At 50.9% G+C, this 13,701-nt stretch overlaps 1 protein-coding gene across 1 annotated transcript; it reads left to right on the plus strand.

Moving 5' to 3' along the window:
* Positions 1-4,008: 4,008 nt before the first annotated feature.
* Positions 4,009-7,285, plus strand: TNNC2 (troponin C2, fast skeletal type). Its single transcript, XM_036245192.1, has 6 exons — positions 4,009-4,057; positions 5,520-5,571; positions 5,728-5,871; positions 5,970-6,084; positions 6,232-6,368; positions 7,111-7,285. The coding sequence occupies exons 1-6, from the start codon at positions 4,055-4,057 to the stop codon at positions 7,140-7,142; spliced, it is 483 nt and encodes a 160-aa protein (XP_036101085.1). The 5' UTR covers positions 4,009-4,054; the 3' UTR covers positions 7,143-7,285.
* Positions 7,286-13,701: the final 6,416 nt, after the last annotated feature.

The raw sequence follows: 13,701 nt of genomic DNA on the forward strand, positions 1-13,701 counted from the left end.
AATATATTTGAGTGGAAAGCAGTCCCTGCCCTCCCTGTATGCAGAAGGGGCAGGCTTCTCATTTCTTGAGGTCCCATTGTGTTGTACACCCTTTCTAGGTGCTTTACATGAGGTTACATCTCACCTCACAACAGATTGGGGAGGAGGTTGTTTGCTATTGGACAATAATGTTCCCTTTTCAAGATGAAGAAACAAGAACATTTACTTTCCGAAAGTCCGCAGCTAAGAAATAGGGTAGTTGGGATTTAAGGCCAAGTCTGTGTAATTTCAGAGCTCTAGGTAGTCTCATTCTGCTTACCAGGGGGATGGTGGGCTAAAAAAAGCTTCCTTCCTTCCTTCCTTCCTTCCTTCCTTCCTTCCTTCCTTCCTTCCTTCCTTCCTTCCTTCCTTCCTTCCTTCATCACTTACTCATTCACCAAACATTGGCTGAATATTAACTTGTACTTTAGCATATGCCTCATAAGTCTGGATACAAAACAGGTGTTCATAAAACCATGGGTGGTCAGAGCAGAAATCTAGACTAGTACTTTCATTTTCCAGATGGATAATCTGAGGCTTAGTGAGGGGGAAGGGGCTTACCCTGGGTCATACAAACAGTGCCAGGCCCTGCCCCTGTGGCTTAGTGGTTGAGCATCGACCCATGTACCAAGAGGTTGTTTCCTAATCAGAGCACATGCCCAGGTTGTGGGCCCGACCCCCAGTGGAGGGCATGCAGGCAGCAGCCAATTGATGTTATCTCTCATCGATGTTTCTATCTCTCTCTTTCTCCTTTCCTCTCTCTCTAAAATCAATAAAGAAAAAAAAAATTATACAAACAGAGTCAGGACAAGGATATCTGATGTCCTGTATTCTCCACTACTCTTTTAGACTCTGTATGGATATCTTCCTACAGCCTCTGAGAGAAGGTCATCAAATTCCTGCTTGCATACATTCAGCAACAGGAAACTCATTACCTCCTGAGGTTGCCCGTTTCTGTTATTGTTCAACCATGACTCTTAGGAACTTCCTCCTTATGTTGAACCAGCCATTCAGTTCAGTTATTCTAAATATAAATCTTTACTGGAGGATATTTTTTTTAATAGATTTTTAGAGAGAGTGGAAGGGAGGGAGAGAGGGGGAAAGAGATAGAAACGTCAATGTGAGAGAGACACATTTATTGGTTGCCTCCCGCATGTGCCCTGACCAGGGCAGAGGTCAAACCTACAACCCGGGTGCCTTTGACCAGGAATCAAGCCTGAGATCCTTCAGTGAGCAGGCTGACACTTTGACCACTGAGCCACATCGGCCAGGGCAAGAACACATTTTTTTTTCCCCTCCAATTTTTATTAATTCATTTTTGTTAACAGATGTTTCTCTTCCCCCTTCACAATATTTTTTACAATATATTTTTATTGATTTTTTTTTTTTAGAGAGAGAGGAAGGGAAAGAGATAGAAACATTAATGTGAGAGAGAAACATCCATTGGCTGCCTCCTGTACTCCCTGACTGGGGATTGAGCCCGAAACCCGGGCACGTGCCCCGACTTAGAATCCAACTGGAACCTGTCAGTCCATGGGATGACGCTCAACCCACTTAGCCATACCAACCGGACGAACACAATATTTATTGAACACTTGCTAAGTGCCAAGTGCTGGGTGCTAGGGATTGCAATGGTGAACAGGAAACCGTCTCTGGTCTGTGGAACTCAGAGCAGGTTGTGATTATGTGGCATGCTCAGTGCTACTACTGGAGACCACCTTGGACTCCCTTGCCCTGGGTGTAGGGAGGAGGGATAATGGAGGAAGTGATGTTAAAGCTGAGAAAGATGATAGGGAAGTAGGCAGATGAACGAAGGGAAGATGGGAATTCTTGGAAGAAAAAAACCCAGCATGTGTAAAGGCCCGGAGGCTATAAAGGGTGACATTTGGAGCTGTATGTTGGTCTGACCAGAGCAAAGCAGCATCAAGGTGGAGAAGGAAGGGAAGTGAGAATGAAGGGGTAAGCAGGACCTTGCTTGGCTGCACTGAGCTCGGACCTTACTTATTTCCCTGAATAAATGAAAGAACAAATGAATGAACGAATAATTGCTGAGAGTTCCACACTCTCGGTTCCAAAGGGATCAACTAGTTCCAATGTTTGTGCCCCAATTGGAATCCTCTAGGTGTTGTTGCCCCTTGGCCCTCTGCCTGGCTGGGGGAGGCCTTATTTAGCCTGGCCTGGCTCTGCTGAGCTTTCCTTAGGAATGTCTATATATAGGGGGAGAGGGCAGTCCAGTTGCCACTGTCCATCTGCCTTCCTTGGTGTCCAACCCCCTGTCACTGGCCCCAGACTCTGCACTCTGTTGTCGCGGTGCTCTTTCTGTTGACTTAGCCACTGACCAAGAGCATTCCCTGCCTCCCAACACCCAGCCTGGACCCTGTGGAGGCTCAGATTGGGCTCCTTTTGGACTTGAATTGATATAATCAACCCTTCACTCTCCAGATGGCCAGTTGAGCACCTCTAGACTTTTTCACTAAGCTCTAGCAAGGGGTCACCTACTTAGAGAAATTTCCTCTGGTCCCCCTTCTCACCAAAAAAGTGAATCCCCAAAATCCTTTCCCTGAAGAAGGTAAACTTGAGAGAAGACTGTTTTCGCCAGGCTGGTGTGGCTCAGGGGTTGAGCACTGACCCCTGCACCAACAGGTCGCAGTTCAATTCCCGGTCAGGGCACATGCCCAGGCTGTGGGCCTGATCCCCAGTGGGGGGCATACAGGAGGCGGCCAGTCGATGTTCTCTCTCATCGATGTTTCTCTCTCCCTCTCCCTCTCCTTTCCTCTCTTTCTAAAATCAATAAAGAAGAAAAAAAAGAATCTGCTTTCAATGTTGATTTCTCTTCCAAGTGCACATCCTATTTCCTGGACCCCTGCGTACATTTCTCCTTCTGTTTTTATTGTTGTTGTTGTTGTTGTTGTTGTTGTTAATCCTCACCCAATGATACTTTTCCAAGATTTTTTTTTTTTTTTTTTTTTTTAAGAGAGAGAGGAAGGGAGAGAGGGTGGGAGGGAGAGAGAGAAACATTGGTATGAGCAAGACACATCGATCTGTCGCCTCCTGCACAACCCTGACGGGGGCTGGAGAGTGAACCTGCAACCCAGGTGCCCTTGATGGGGAATTGAACCCTCGACCCTTCAGTCTGTGAGCTGATGCTCTAACCGCTGAGCCAAACCATCCAGGACCATTTCTCATTCTGGATGGGTACCCCAAGGACTGTCTGTCCCAACTTCCCCTCAGTCGGGATTAATAAGAATCACCAACATGACTATAGACCTTTATGATTTATAAAGCTCCCCAATAAAAGGGGAATAATAATAGTTGCCACCTCATAGGATGAGTACTAGATGAGATCATGTGGTTAAAATGCTTAGCACAGTATGGGGGACGTCACAGGGGTTCAATAAATGTGGCTGTCACTTTCCCCTCCTCCTGTCCACTACCCTTTACTATGGTTCAAAGACCGGACATTCTACTTGCCAAGTGCCAACCCTACGTAAGTGGCACAAGCTAGGTGATTTATACCTGGGCTCTAATAAGCCACAGTCTCTCTCTGAGAGGTTATGATGAGCCCCATCTCATGGATAAAGAAACTGTCCGAGGTTACATGTGGGTCTTGGATTTCAGACTTCAAGGCTTGTGCTCTCTCCATTTCACCACGTACCCTCACGTTTCTCTATGCTGATTGTCCGTACCCATCTTGGAGCAAGTGTACTTCTTGCGGGGAGGTTGCTAAGACAGTGGAGCAGGGCGGGTTCTTCTCCCAAGAATCTAGGACGTCAAGGCCTGCCACCTGCTCCGAGGCTTCAATTTCTCTGCAAGGGCCCTTGGCTAAATTAGGTAATGGGCCAGGACACTGGGAGGGGGTGGGGTGCTCGCTGACCCCAGGATCTGATTGGCCAGGGCATCCAGTCCTGGGGAGCAAGGAGGTGGGAGGAGATGGTGCCCCTACAAATCCCAGAGGCTGGAGCAGGCCAGAACATCTTTGGGTGGTGGAGTGCAGAGGAAGTGGCCTGCAGCAGAGGAATCCCTGTGACTAGCAACCATGGTAAGGACAAGAAGGGCCTTTATTCCTTTGCTCACTGGAGCACTTCTGGGCCTCTTTCAGGCCAGATTTGAGTGCTCTTGGGGCAGTGACTTGGACATTTGAAAATGGAATGTAAAGGTTCATGAAGCCCAGGAGGAAGCCTGGGAAGAAAGTCTTGGACTTCTCTTGGAAGGCCAGGGCAGGGCATTGATCCTCAAGGTGTACCGATTCCCTACAGACCTTCTGAGACTTCCAGCAATGTTGGTCACAGAACTGTGGGGGGAGAGGCGGTCTCAGCTTGTGTCTGCCTTAGCTTGGTAGAGATGTGGATCCTATGGCCAGACTGAGTCACCCAGCAAACCGGTGGCAGGGATGGGCTGCAAGCCTGGCCAAACCCTCCTGGCCAGCGAGAGGAGAAAAGCTCCTCTGGAAGATGGGAGGCCTGCAGGGCCTCGAGCCAGCTCAGGTGCAGGGCCCCAAGAGCTCCAAGGTTGGTGAGAAGGGGCAGAAGATGACAGACCGGAGTCAGAGAGACCTCAGCCTCCCAGAGAGGGATTCTGATTGGAGCTATCTTCTTCTTCCTCTGAGATCCCCCTCCACAGGGCACTTCAAGGGGTAACTAAACCCTGGAGGCCAGCTGCTATTGCCCTTGCCAGACTAAAATTAGCCTGCCCTCCTGACATAGACAAGGAGGAGGGGAGGAGGGAAGGAGGGTTGGGGGCAAGGAGGAGGGCCAGCAGCCAGCAAGCTGAAGAACTCCTTGGACGCTTCAGCCCTTCCTCACCACCAGCCGCAGCCGCAAACCCCCTACCCAGATGCCTTGGCTTAGATGTGACCAGAAACCCTCATAGAAATCTTATTCTCACCCCCACAAGCCCTCCTCCCCCCATTATGTTCTGGTCTGCAGGAATGGCATTTACTCCAGTGACTGCATAATAAGAAGGAAGCTTAAAATCTCTGTGTCTGCAAGTTCCTGAGGGGAGGGATGATGTATCTCACTCTGACACTTAGTAGGTGCTCAGAACCTTGGTGTTGCATTATTTATTTTAGAACATTTATTGAGCACCTATTCAAGTACTAGGCACTGGTAGGAGCTGGGGAAAATAGGGAAATCATGCTGGAATGGTGTCCATTTTACAAAGTCCTTTCGCAGCCCTGATTTAATTTCATCCCTGAAAAGGTGCTGAGAAGAGGTAAGGGGATGAGGGGACATTAAGTGACTTGCCTAAGTTACTGGGGGGTTCTTGATTTGACCTCCGATCGACAAGTGAGAAAAACCTTGGGCATCATCTATTTTTCTCCCTAGCTCTCCAAAATTGGGGTTGGGGCCTGTGGGAGCAGGCAGAAGGGGTGGCTAGTTTGGAGTTGTTCTCCTGGAGGACCAAGGGGCACTTACAGAGGTGGGGGTTTAGGAGAACGAGGTTAAGGCAAGACTGTGCCCCTGGACTGCCCCTTCTGCCCTCTGACTCCGTGTCTCCTGCAGACGGACCAGCAGGCTGAAGCCCGGTCCTACCTCAGCGAGGAGATGATCGCTGGTGAGTGGGGGTGGGCAGGCTGGCTATCGGGTGATGTGTGCTGGGGGATGTGCGCTGGGGGATGTTTGGTGCCCAAGTAGGGTGGGAGGGTAGTAAATGTGAGGCCGACAGTCCAGCCAGGCTCATTTCAGTCCTCCGCCTGCCTTCCTCTCGCAGAGTTCAAGGCCGCCTTTGACATGTTCGACGCCGATGGTGGTGGGGACATCAGCGTCAAGGAGTTGGGCACGGTAATGAGGATGCTGGGCCAAACCCCCACCAAAGAGGAGCTGGACGCCATCATCGAGGAGGTGGACGAGGACGGTGAGCCGGTAGCCCCCCGAGGCAGGGCTGGAGGGTGAGGGGAGAGGCGAGCATCCAGGTACGGGGCACGCAGGCTCACTCACCGCCTGTGCCCTCAGGCAGCGGCACCATCGACTTCGAGGAGTTCTTGGTCATGATGGTGCGCCAGATGAAAGAGGACGCCAAGGGAAAGAGCGAGGAGGAGCTGGCCGAGTGTTTCCGCATCTTTGACAGGTGCTTTGGGGGCCCGGGAGCCGGAGCAGGCGCGGAGCAGCCCGAGCTTGGTTGGCGGGCTCAGAGCTCCGCGGGGTGAGGGTCCAGGAGGGGGCGTCAAGCGTGGCGAGCCTGCCCTGAGCCCCGTCCTGTCCCTCCGCCCCGAAGGAACGCAGACGGCTACATCGATGCGGAGGAGCTGGCTGAGATCTTCAGGGCCTCTGGGGAGCACGTGACGGAAGAGGAAATCGAATCCCTGATGAAAGACGGGGACAAGAACAACGACGGCCGCATTGACTTCGACGGTGAGGGCCGCGGGAGCGTGGGGAGCCGGGACGAGCCCTGCGGGAGCGTCCGGGCGGGGCTGGGCGGATCCTGGTCAAGTTCCTCCTGCGAGGACGAGGACGGAGTAGGGAACTCGGCTGGTTTTTTTTCTTTAAATCCTCACTGGAGCCCCGCCGGTGTGCTCAGTGCATTGAACGTGGTCCCAGGGACTGAGAGGTGCCGGTTGGATTTCCGATCAGGGCACACGCCCGGGTTGCAGGCTCCATCCCCAGTAGGGGGCGTGCAGGAGGCGGCCCATCGATGCTTCTCTCACATGGATGTTTCTATCTCTCTCCCTTCCTCTCTAAAAAAATCAATCAAAACATATTTCAAAAATAAATAAAAATCCTCACTGGAGGATATTTCCATTGATTTTTTTTTAGAGTAGGAGGGAAGGAGGGGGGAGAGAGAGAAACGTAGATGAGAGAGAGACACATGGATTGGTTGCCTTCCGCACGAGCCAGGGATCGAACCTTCAACCCAGGTAGGTGCCCTTGACCGGGAATCGATCCCGCGATCCTTTGGTCCGTGGGCCGGCGCTCTGACTGCTGAGCCACACCGGCCAGGGCGCGGTTCGTTTTGCGCATTGTAGCACTTAACTCGCGGCACCCCTTCGGCTGGCCAGAGCCCTGGCCGGGCCTCGCGCTTCCCCTGACTGCACCCCTGGCGCGGGCTCCGCGTCCCGAGGGGCCCCCTGACCGCCTGTTCCTCTTCTTCCCGCAGAGTTTCTGAAGATGATGGAGGGTGTGCAGTAAGAAGTCGGCCCTCGCCTCCACCGAGCCCGTGCGGCCCTCGGGTGTGGGGGCTCTGCCCCGCCCCGTGTCATTCCCCGCCCGAGAGGGTGGCGCGGCCCCTTCTGGGATCCCCTTCTAGAAGGAATAAAAACAAACATTGCAAAGCGCGTGGCCTGAGTGAGGGGAGGACCGTAGAGCGGGTGTCGGGGGCAGCCTGGCGGGGCCACAGTGCAGGGCGCCACCCGAGCTCCCTCCCTCCCGGCCAGAGGCGACTGCAGGAACGGGATGCGGAAGGTCGCAGGAGCCGAGGGCAGGGCCGCTCTGGACGCTCTTGGCAAGGTCGCGGCTGGCGCTGGGCGTGTGCAGCTCCGCGGACCCGCGGCGGTGGCGCCGAGCGCTGCAGGAGGGAGGCCGCAGGGGTTTCAATCTGAGTCTGGATGAGCCGGGGGCCCGCTTGGGTGCGGAGGCCCGGCGGGTAGAGTGAAGGCGCGGCAGGAGGCTGGACCTGGGGGTGGAGTAGGGTGTTGTTACTTGCATTCCCCACTGCCCCTCCATTCTGAAGCCTTTGGGTCTTGGGCGCAGGCTACCGGCCTGGGGGTGGGGGAGTGGGTGTCCATCCGTCTTTGGCAGCATTATTCCCGTTTGACCTTTTTCACTTTATCTGTTCTGAGCGCTTATAGGTCTCCTACTGGAGACGGTAGGGGGAGGTGGGGGCACTCAGCCAGGAAGAAGGTTCTGACCTCATCATCTCCACCCTGTATCCCTGCCTCCGCCTGTTTCCCTGCCTTCAGCCCCTTCCCATGCGTTCAACAGAGGGCCGTCGGCATGATCTAGCTAACACGAAACGTGGTCAGGCTACTCCGCTGTTGAAAGTCCTTCCAGACTCCCCATTGCTTCCTTCCCCTCCCTCCATCCTTCACGTCCCACAGCTGCCCCTCCCCCTGTGGGCTCCAGCCACATTGGGCAATTTATCTTTCCTGCTACGGACAGTGGGGATGCGCTTTCCAGCCTTTGGGGCTTTGCACCTGCTGTTCTCCTTCCTTAGAATGCCCTTCCTCCTCTAATAAGCCTGGCAAATTCTTCAGCCCAGTTCAGATATCATCTCCATGATATCAAGACCAGTTCAGATACCATCATCTCCTCTCTTGATATGTGCCCTCACTGGCTATGACCTGGCTTCCATAGTTCTGTGTACCCAACCCAATCACAGCAGGCGCCAGGTCAAAGCTAACCAAGTACAGTGGTGGTTTAGCTTTGGTCGGGCTACCTGAGTTTGAATCCTCACTGCTGGTGACAAGTTAAACCACTCTGCTTCAGTTTCCTAATCTGTAAAATGGGGATAATGATGGTACTTACCTCACAGGGTTATGAAAACGAGTTAATGTATGCAAAGTGCTTAGAACAGAACCTGGCACACAGTTTCAGTGTTTAATAAATGCTATCATTAATATCATTATTATCATAATCCTTGAAACGTTGAAGTCCTTGTTATTCATTGCTGCAGCTCTCGCTCTCCAACTCCTTTGTGTTCTCAACTCCCTTTCATGTTTCCCAGTTTTGTTTAAAAAAATTTTTTTTTTCTTTATTGATTTTAGAGGGAGAGGAAGAGGGAGGGAGAGAGACACAGAAACATCAATGAGAGAGAACATTGATTGGCCGCCTCCTGCATGCCCCACACTGGGGATTGGGCCCACAATGTGGGCATGTGCCCTGACCAGGAACTGAACCGAGTGACCTTTTGGTAAATGGGTCGACGCTCAGCCACTGAGCTATACTGGCTGGGCTGTTCCCCAGTTTTTATTTCCATTCAGGATCATCACGATTGAGTGCCTATTTTGTGCTGTGCCCTGTGCCTTGCAGGCATTGTCTCATTTATCCACACACAACCCCAGAGGCACATGATCTAATGATTTCCATTATATTTATTTTTTATTGATTTTAGAGAAGAAAGGGTGGGGGGGAGAGAGAGAGAGAGAGAGTTATTGTTCCACTTATTTATTCATTGGTTGATTCTTATATGTGCCCCGATCAGGGATCAAAACCACAACCTTGGCGTATAGGGACGATGCTCTAACCAACTGAGCTACCCAGCAGAGCAAATGACCTCCCTTTTACAGGTGAGGAAACTGAGGCCTATTGAGGTGAAGTACTCAGGCACACAGCTAGTAGCCTAGATGATATCGCTGTGGTGAAAACAGGAACAAGGTTCTTAACTGTGATGACATTTACCTGTTAACAGTTCTACCTGGATGTCCTGAGGACTTTAGACTGGCCCTGCCCCAAACTGGTAGGTTCCCCTGCTCCTCCATCTTGCTCTCCAGTGTTGCCTATCTCGGGGAAGGTACCCGGAGGGATGGGGCCCAGGTCAGGAATTCTGGAGCTCATTTCCCACCTCTCTGCTACCTTCTATCTCCCTACCATTTCATCCCTCCTCTCTGCGCCCACTCAGCGTCATAACTCAGGCCACTGCCATTGTGTACCAGGCTGCTGATAATAGTAGTTAATCTCCTCCCTGCCATTTACTCCCCAGACAGACGGCAGGCAGAGGGATCTTTCTAAAAGCAAATCTGATCATGTCACTGCCCAGTTCAAGGCGTCATTAACTGCCAGTTGCCCTCAAGATAAAGCCCACACATTTTGTTTGTTTGTTTTTTATCCTCACCCGAGGACTTTTTTCCATTTTTGTTCAGTTAGAGAAGAGAGAGAGAGAGAGACATCGAAAGGAACACACCGAGTGGCTGCCTCCTGAACAACCCCAACCAGGGCCGGGGACAAACTGCAACCAAGTTACATGCCCTTAGCGGGAACCGAACCCTGGTCTCTCTGAACCATGGGCTGATGCTCTAACCGCTGAGCCAAACCGGCCAGGGCAAAGCCCACACATTTTAACATGGCCTTCCAAGCCCTTGGTGACCCGACATCCACGCTGCTTCACCAGTCTTTATTTCTCCCCTTGGCTCATCCCCCTGAACTTCTTGCTTTCCAAGGAGTGTGCTTTCTTATTCCAGCTTCATGGTCCATCTTTCTCCAGACAGCCTTCCTTGACCCTCCTCATCCCTGTTAAGTGCCCCACTTTTTAGCTTTCATAGCAACGTGTGAGTCTAGCACCCCACATTTATTGAGCACTTACCATGTGCCAGGCAGTTCTAATGTCTTTTACTTGATCCTATGAAGTAGCTACTCATATTCCCGTTTTACAAACAGGTTAAGTCTAAATGCTCAAGTGTATACAAGGAACATGGGGATGGAGTGGGGATTCTAACACAGTTCTTCTGCCTACCTGGTCTGAGCTCTTAACCACCACTCGGTATGGCACTTTCGCACCCTAGTGAAATACCTGTCTCCCCCCTGAACTTGAACCTTGTTGAGCACAGGACTGTGTTCTTTTCCCTGCTTTATCCCCAAGCATATGGCCTTTACCTTGTAGATACTCAACTGTATCAAATGAATAGGAGTAATAATAGTCATACCTTTTTATAAAAAATATTACGAATAGGATTTTTTTATTTGTCACCATTAAAAGTCTGAATTTTGCCCTGGCCGGTTTGGCTCAGCGGTTGGAGCGTCAGCCTGCGGTACAGAGAGACCCGGGTTCGGTTCCCGCTAAGGGCACGTACCTCGGTTGCAGTTTGTCCCCGGCCCTGGTTGGTCGTGAGGGTGGCAGCCACTTGATATGTCCCTTCACATCGATGTTTCTTTCTCTCTCTCTCTCTTCCTCTCTCTCCCTCCCGCTCTATCTGAACAAAAAATGGAAAAATGTCCTCGGGTGAGGATAAAAAAAAAAAAAATCTGAATTTTAAACAGCTTCTTGAACTGGGCGTTCAAATCCATCAGCTCGCTTCACCATGAAGCTCCATGAGTTTTCCCAATTCAAACTTGGCTTCTTCAGCATTTTGACTTTTGTAATAAAGACATCATGGAGCAGACAAATAGAATGACAAGCCCTTTTTATGTTTTTTTTTTCCCAATGCAATCAGGAATCAGTTTATTGACCACTTCTTTTTTTTTTTATCCTCACCTGAGGATATTTTTCCACCTTTTTTGTACAGATAGAGTGGGAGGGAGAGAGAGGAAGAGAGAGAGAGAGAGAGAAACATCGATGTGAAAGGGACACATCGAGTGGCCGCCACCCGCACGACCAACCAGGGCCGGGGACAAACTGCAACCGAAGTACGCGCCCCCAGCGGGAACCGAACCCGGGTCTCTCTGGACCGCAGGCCGACGCTCCAACCGCTGAGCCAAACCGGCCAGGGCTATTGACCACTTTTTTAAAGTCATTTGTCTGTACCTCTTGGGTCATGATTTCCATCAGCTTCAGGATTTGGCAGACCTGTCAATGCTGGGCATAAGAGGCTTCCAAATTGGACTGTTGCATTTTTTTTGTAAAACCAACACAGAAAAGATGGAGCAAAGAACACCGGTAGTCTTGGCCTCAACATGAGCTTCAATCAAGGTCTGCCATTTTTTGACCATGGAACACATTTTGTAATGGGTAAGTAAGATCCATGCCATGGAAATTAGTCAGGCAGTTTTTGCCCTGAACATCCTCAGTAATTAGCTTTAATTTTCTAAATGCAGTTTCATCATTCTGCATATCAGCTAGGCTCACTTCAAAAACACAATCCTTGTGCCCTGGCCGGTTTGGCTCAGCGGTTAGAGCGTCGGCCTGCGGTCCGGAGAGACCCGGGTTCGGTTCCCGCTAAGGGCACGTATTTCGGTTGTAGTTTGTCCCCGGCCCTGGTTGGTCGTGCAGGTGGCAGCCACTCGATGTGTCCCTTCACATCGATGTTTCTCTCTCTCTCTCTCCCTTCCTCTCTCTCCCTCCCACTCTATCTGTACAAAAAATGGAAAAATATCCTCGGGTGAGGACAAAAAATAAATAAAAATGCAGTTTCATCATTCTGCATATCAGCTAGGCTCACTTCAAAAACACAATCCTTGACACCATCAGGTGTGATTTGGGTTCCTTCAGTTCTCGCGACTAGTGTTTTTCCAATATTTCTCAATATTGAATATAGCTGGTGCTTTCACATCACACTGAGCTTAGAAAATCGATCAACCGCTTTGTTCTTGGCTCCCTTTTGGTCGTCTTTTGTTCTTGCTGAGTGCCACGGTGCTGCTGAGAGAGCGGAAGGGCAACAGACCTAGCACTGAACTGCCCAGGCTTCTTGGTGCAAGAGTTAGAAACCTAAATCAAACTGACTTACACCAGAAAGAGATTTGTTGGTTCAAGTAACTGGGACACTCAGGCATGAACTGGAGGCTAGAGTCGCAATATCACCTCTCTCCATCTCTCAGCTTTTTGTCTCTGCTTGGCTTTCTTCCATCTGCAGCTGTCTCCACCAGCAACTCAGGCTGACTCCTTCCTCCTTTTTTTAAATCCTCAGCTGAGGATATTTTTCCATTTATCTTCAGATTGAGTGGGAGGGAGGGAGAGAGAGAAACATCGATGTGAGAGAGACACATCGATTGGTTGCCTCCTGCACAACCCCAACCAGGGCTGAGGATGAACCACAACTAAGGTACGTGCCCTTGACCGGGAATCAAACCCGCGACTCATTTGTCGACACTCTAACTGCTGAGCCAAACTGGCCAGGGCTACTCCCTCCTCTTATAGCAACCCTATTAGTAAAATGATTTCACTTTCTCCCAGTGATTAATACCAGGGAACACTGATTGTTTCTGAACTATAGTGTAGAGCTGAGTCCCTGTGGCTGACACAAGGGAGGCCACGTGACCATGATCAAGAACCAGATGGGGAGGCTTCCCAAGGCAGACAAAAATATATTCACCTTGGCCCACATTTATTAAGAACCAACTTAGTGCCAGGTTCTGAGCTCTGCTCTTCTAGGACATCCTCTAACCCAGTGATTTGCAAGTTTGAGCGCATTAGAATCACCAGGAGAGATGGTTGGGGCCCAGAATTTGCATTTCTAACAAATTCCAGGTGATGACTACGCTGCTGGAAGGACACCTGAACACTGCTCTGTACCTTGAATGAGACCATAGCAATGACAGCACCTGGGAACTGATGAGTAATGCAGAACCTCAGGCCCTACCCCAGACCAAATAAATCAAAATCTGCATTTGGACAAGGTCCCAGGTGGATTTATAATCACTTTAGATTGGGAAGCACAGCTCCAAGCTCCAGAGAGCGAAGATTACAATGACAGAGATAAGGAAACTGAGTGAGGACACCCAAGTTCTACCAGCTCTGACTGCTCCAATTCTCACGTGGCTGCTTGGTGGGATTACAGGGCAGGAAAGGGGGCCAGGATAGGAGTAAAAAAAGGGGTGGGTGCGAACCCCCTGCTGTCCTCTCCCTAAGACTTGCACAGCCCGCTGCAGGCAGAGCTGACCTGTTTGGGTAAATAGGCCGAGACCTGGGCTGTGTTGGCGTGCACCCGAGTGCTGTTTGCCCACCTTGGAGATCTTCCTGTAGGACCTGGGCCAGGCCTGTCACTTCAGCTTGCTCTTCCCTTTGCTGGGACCCAGCTGGTCAGCACAGGGGTTTCTTCCCAGGGACCCAAAGGCCAGGCCTGTGGCAGGCCAATGGAAAGATAGCCCAAGAGGCCGGGAC

The sequence above is a fragment of the Molossus molossus genome, unplaced genomic scaffold (genome assembly GCF_014108415.1).
Source record: "Molossus molossus isolate mMolMol1 unplaced genomic scaffold, mMolMol1.p scaffold_m16_p_6, whole genome shotgun sequence".
In the NCBI taxonomy this organism is placed as follows: domain Eukaryota; kingdom Metazoa; phylum Chordata; class Mammalia; order Chiroptera; family Molossidae; genus Molossus; species Molossus molossus.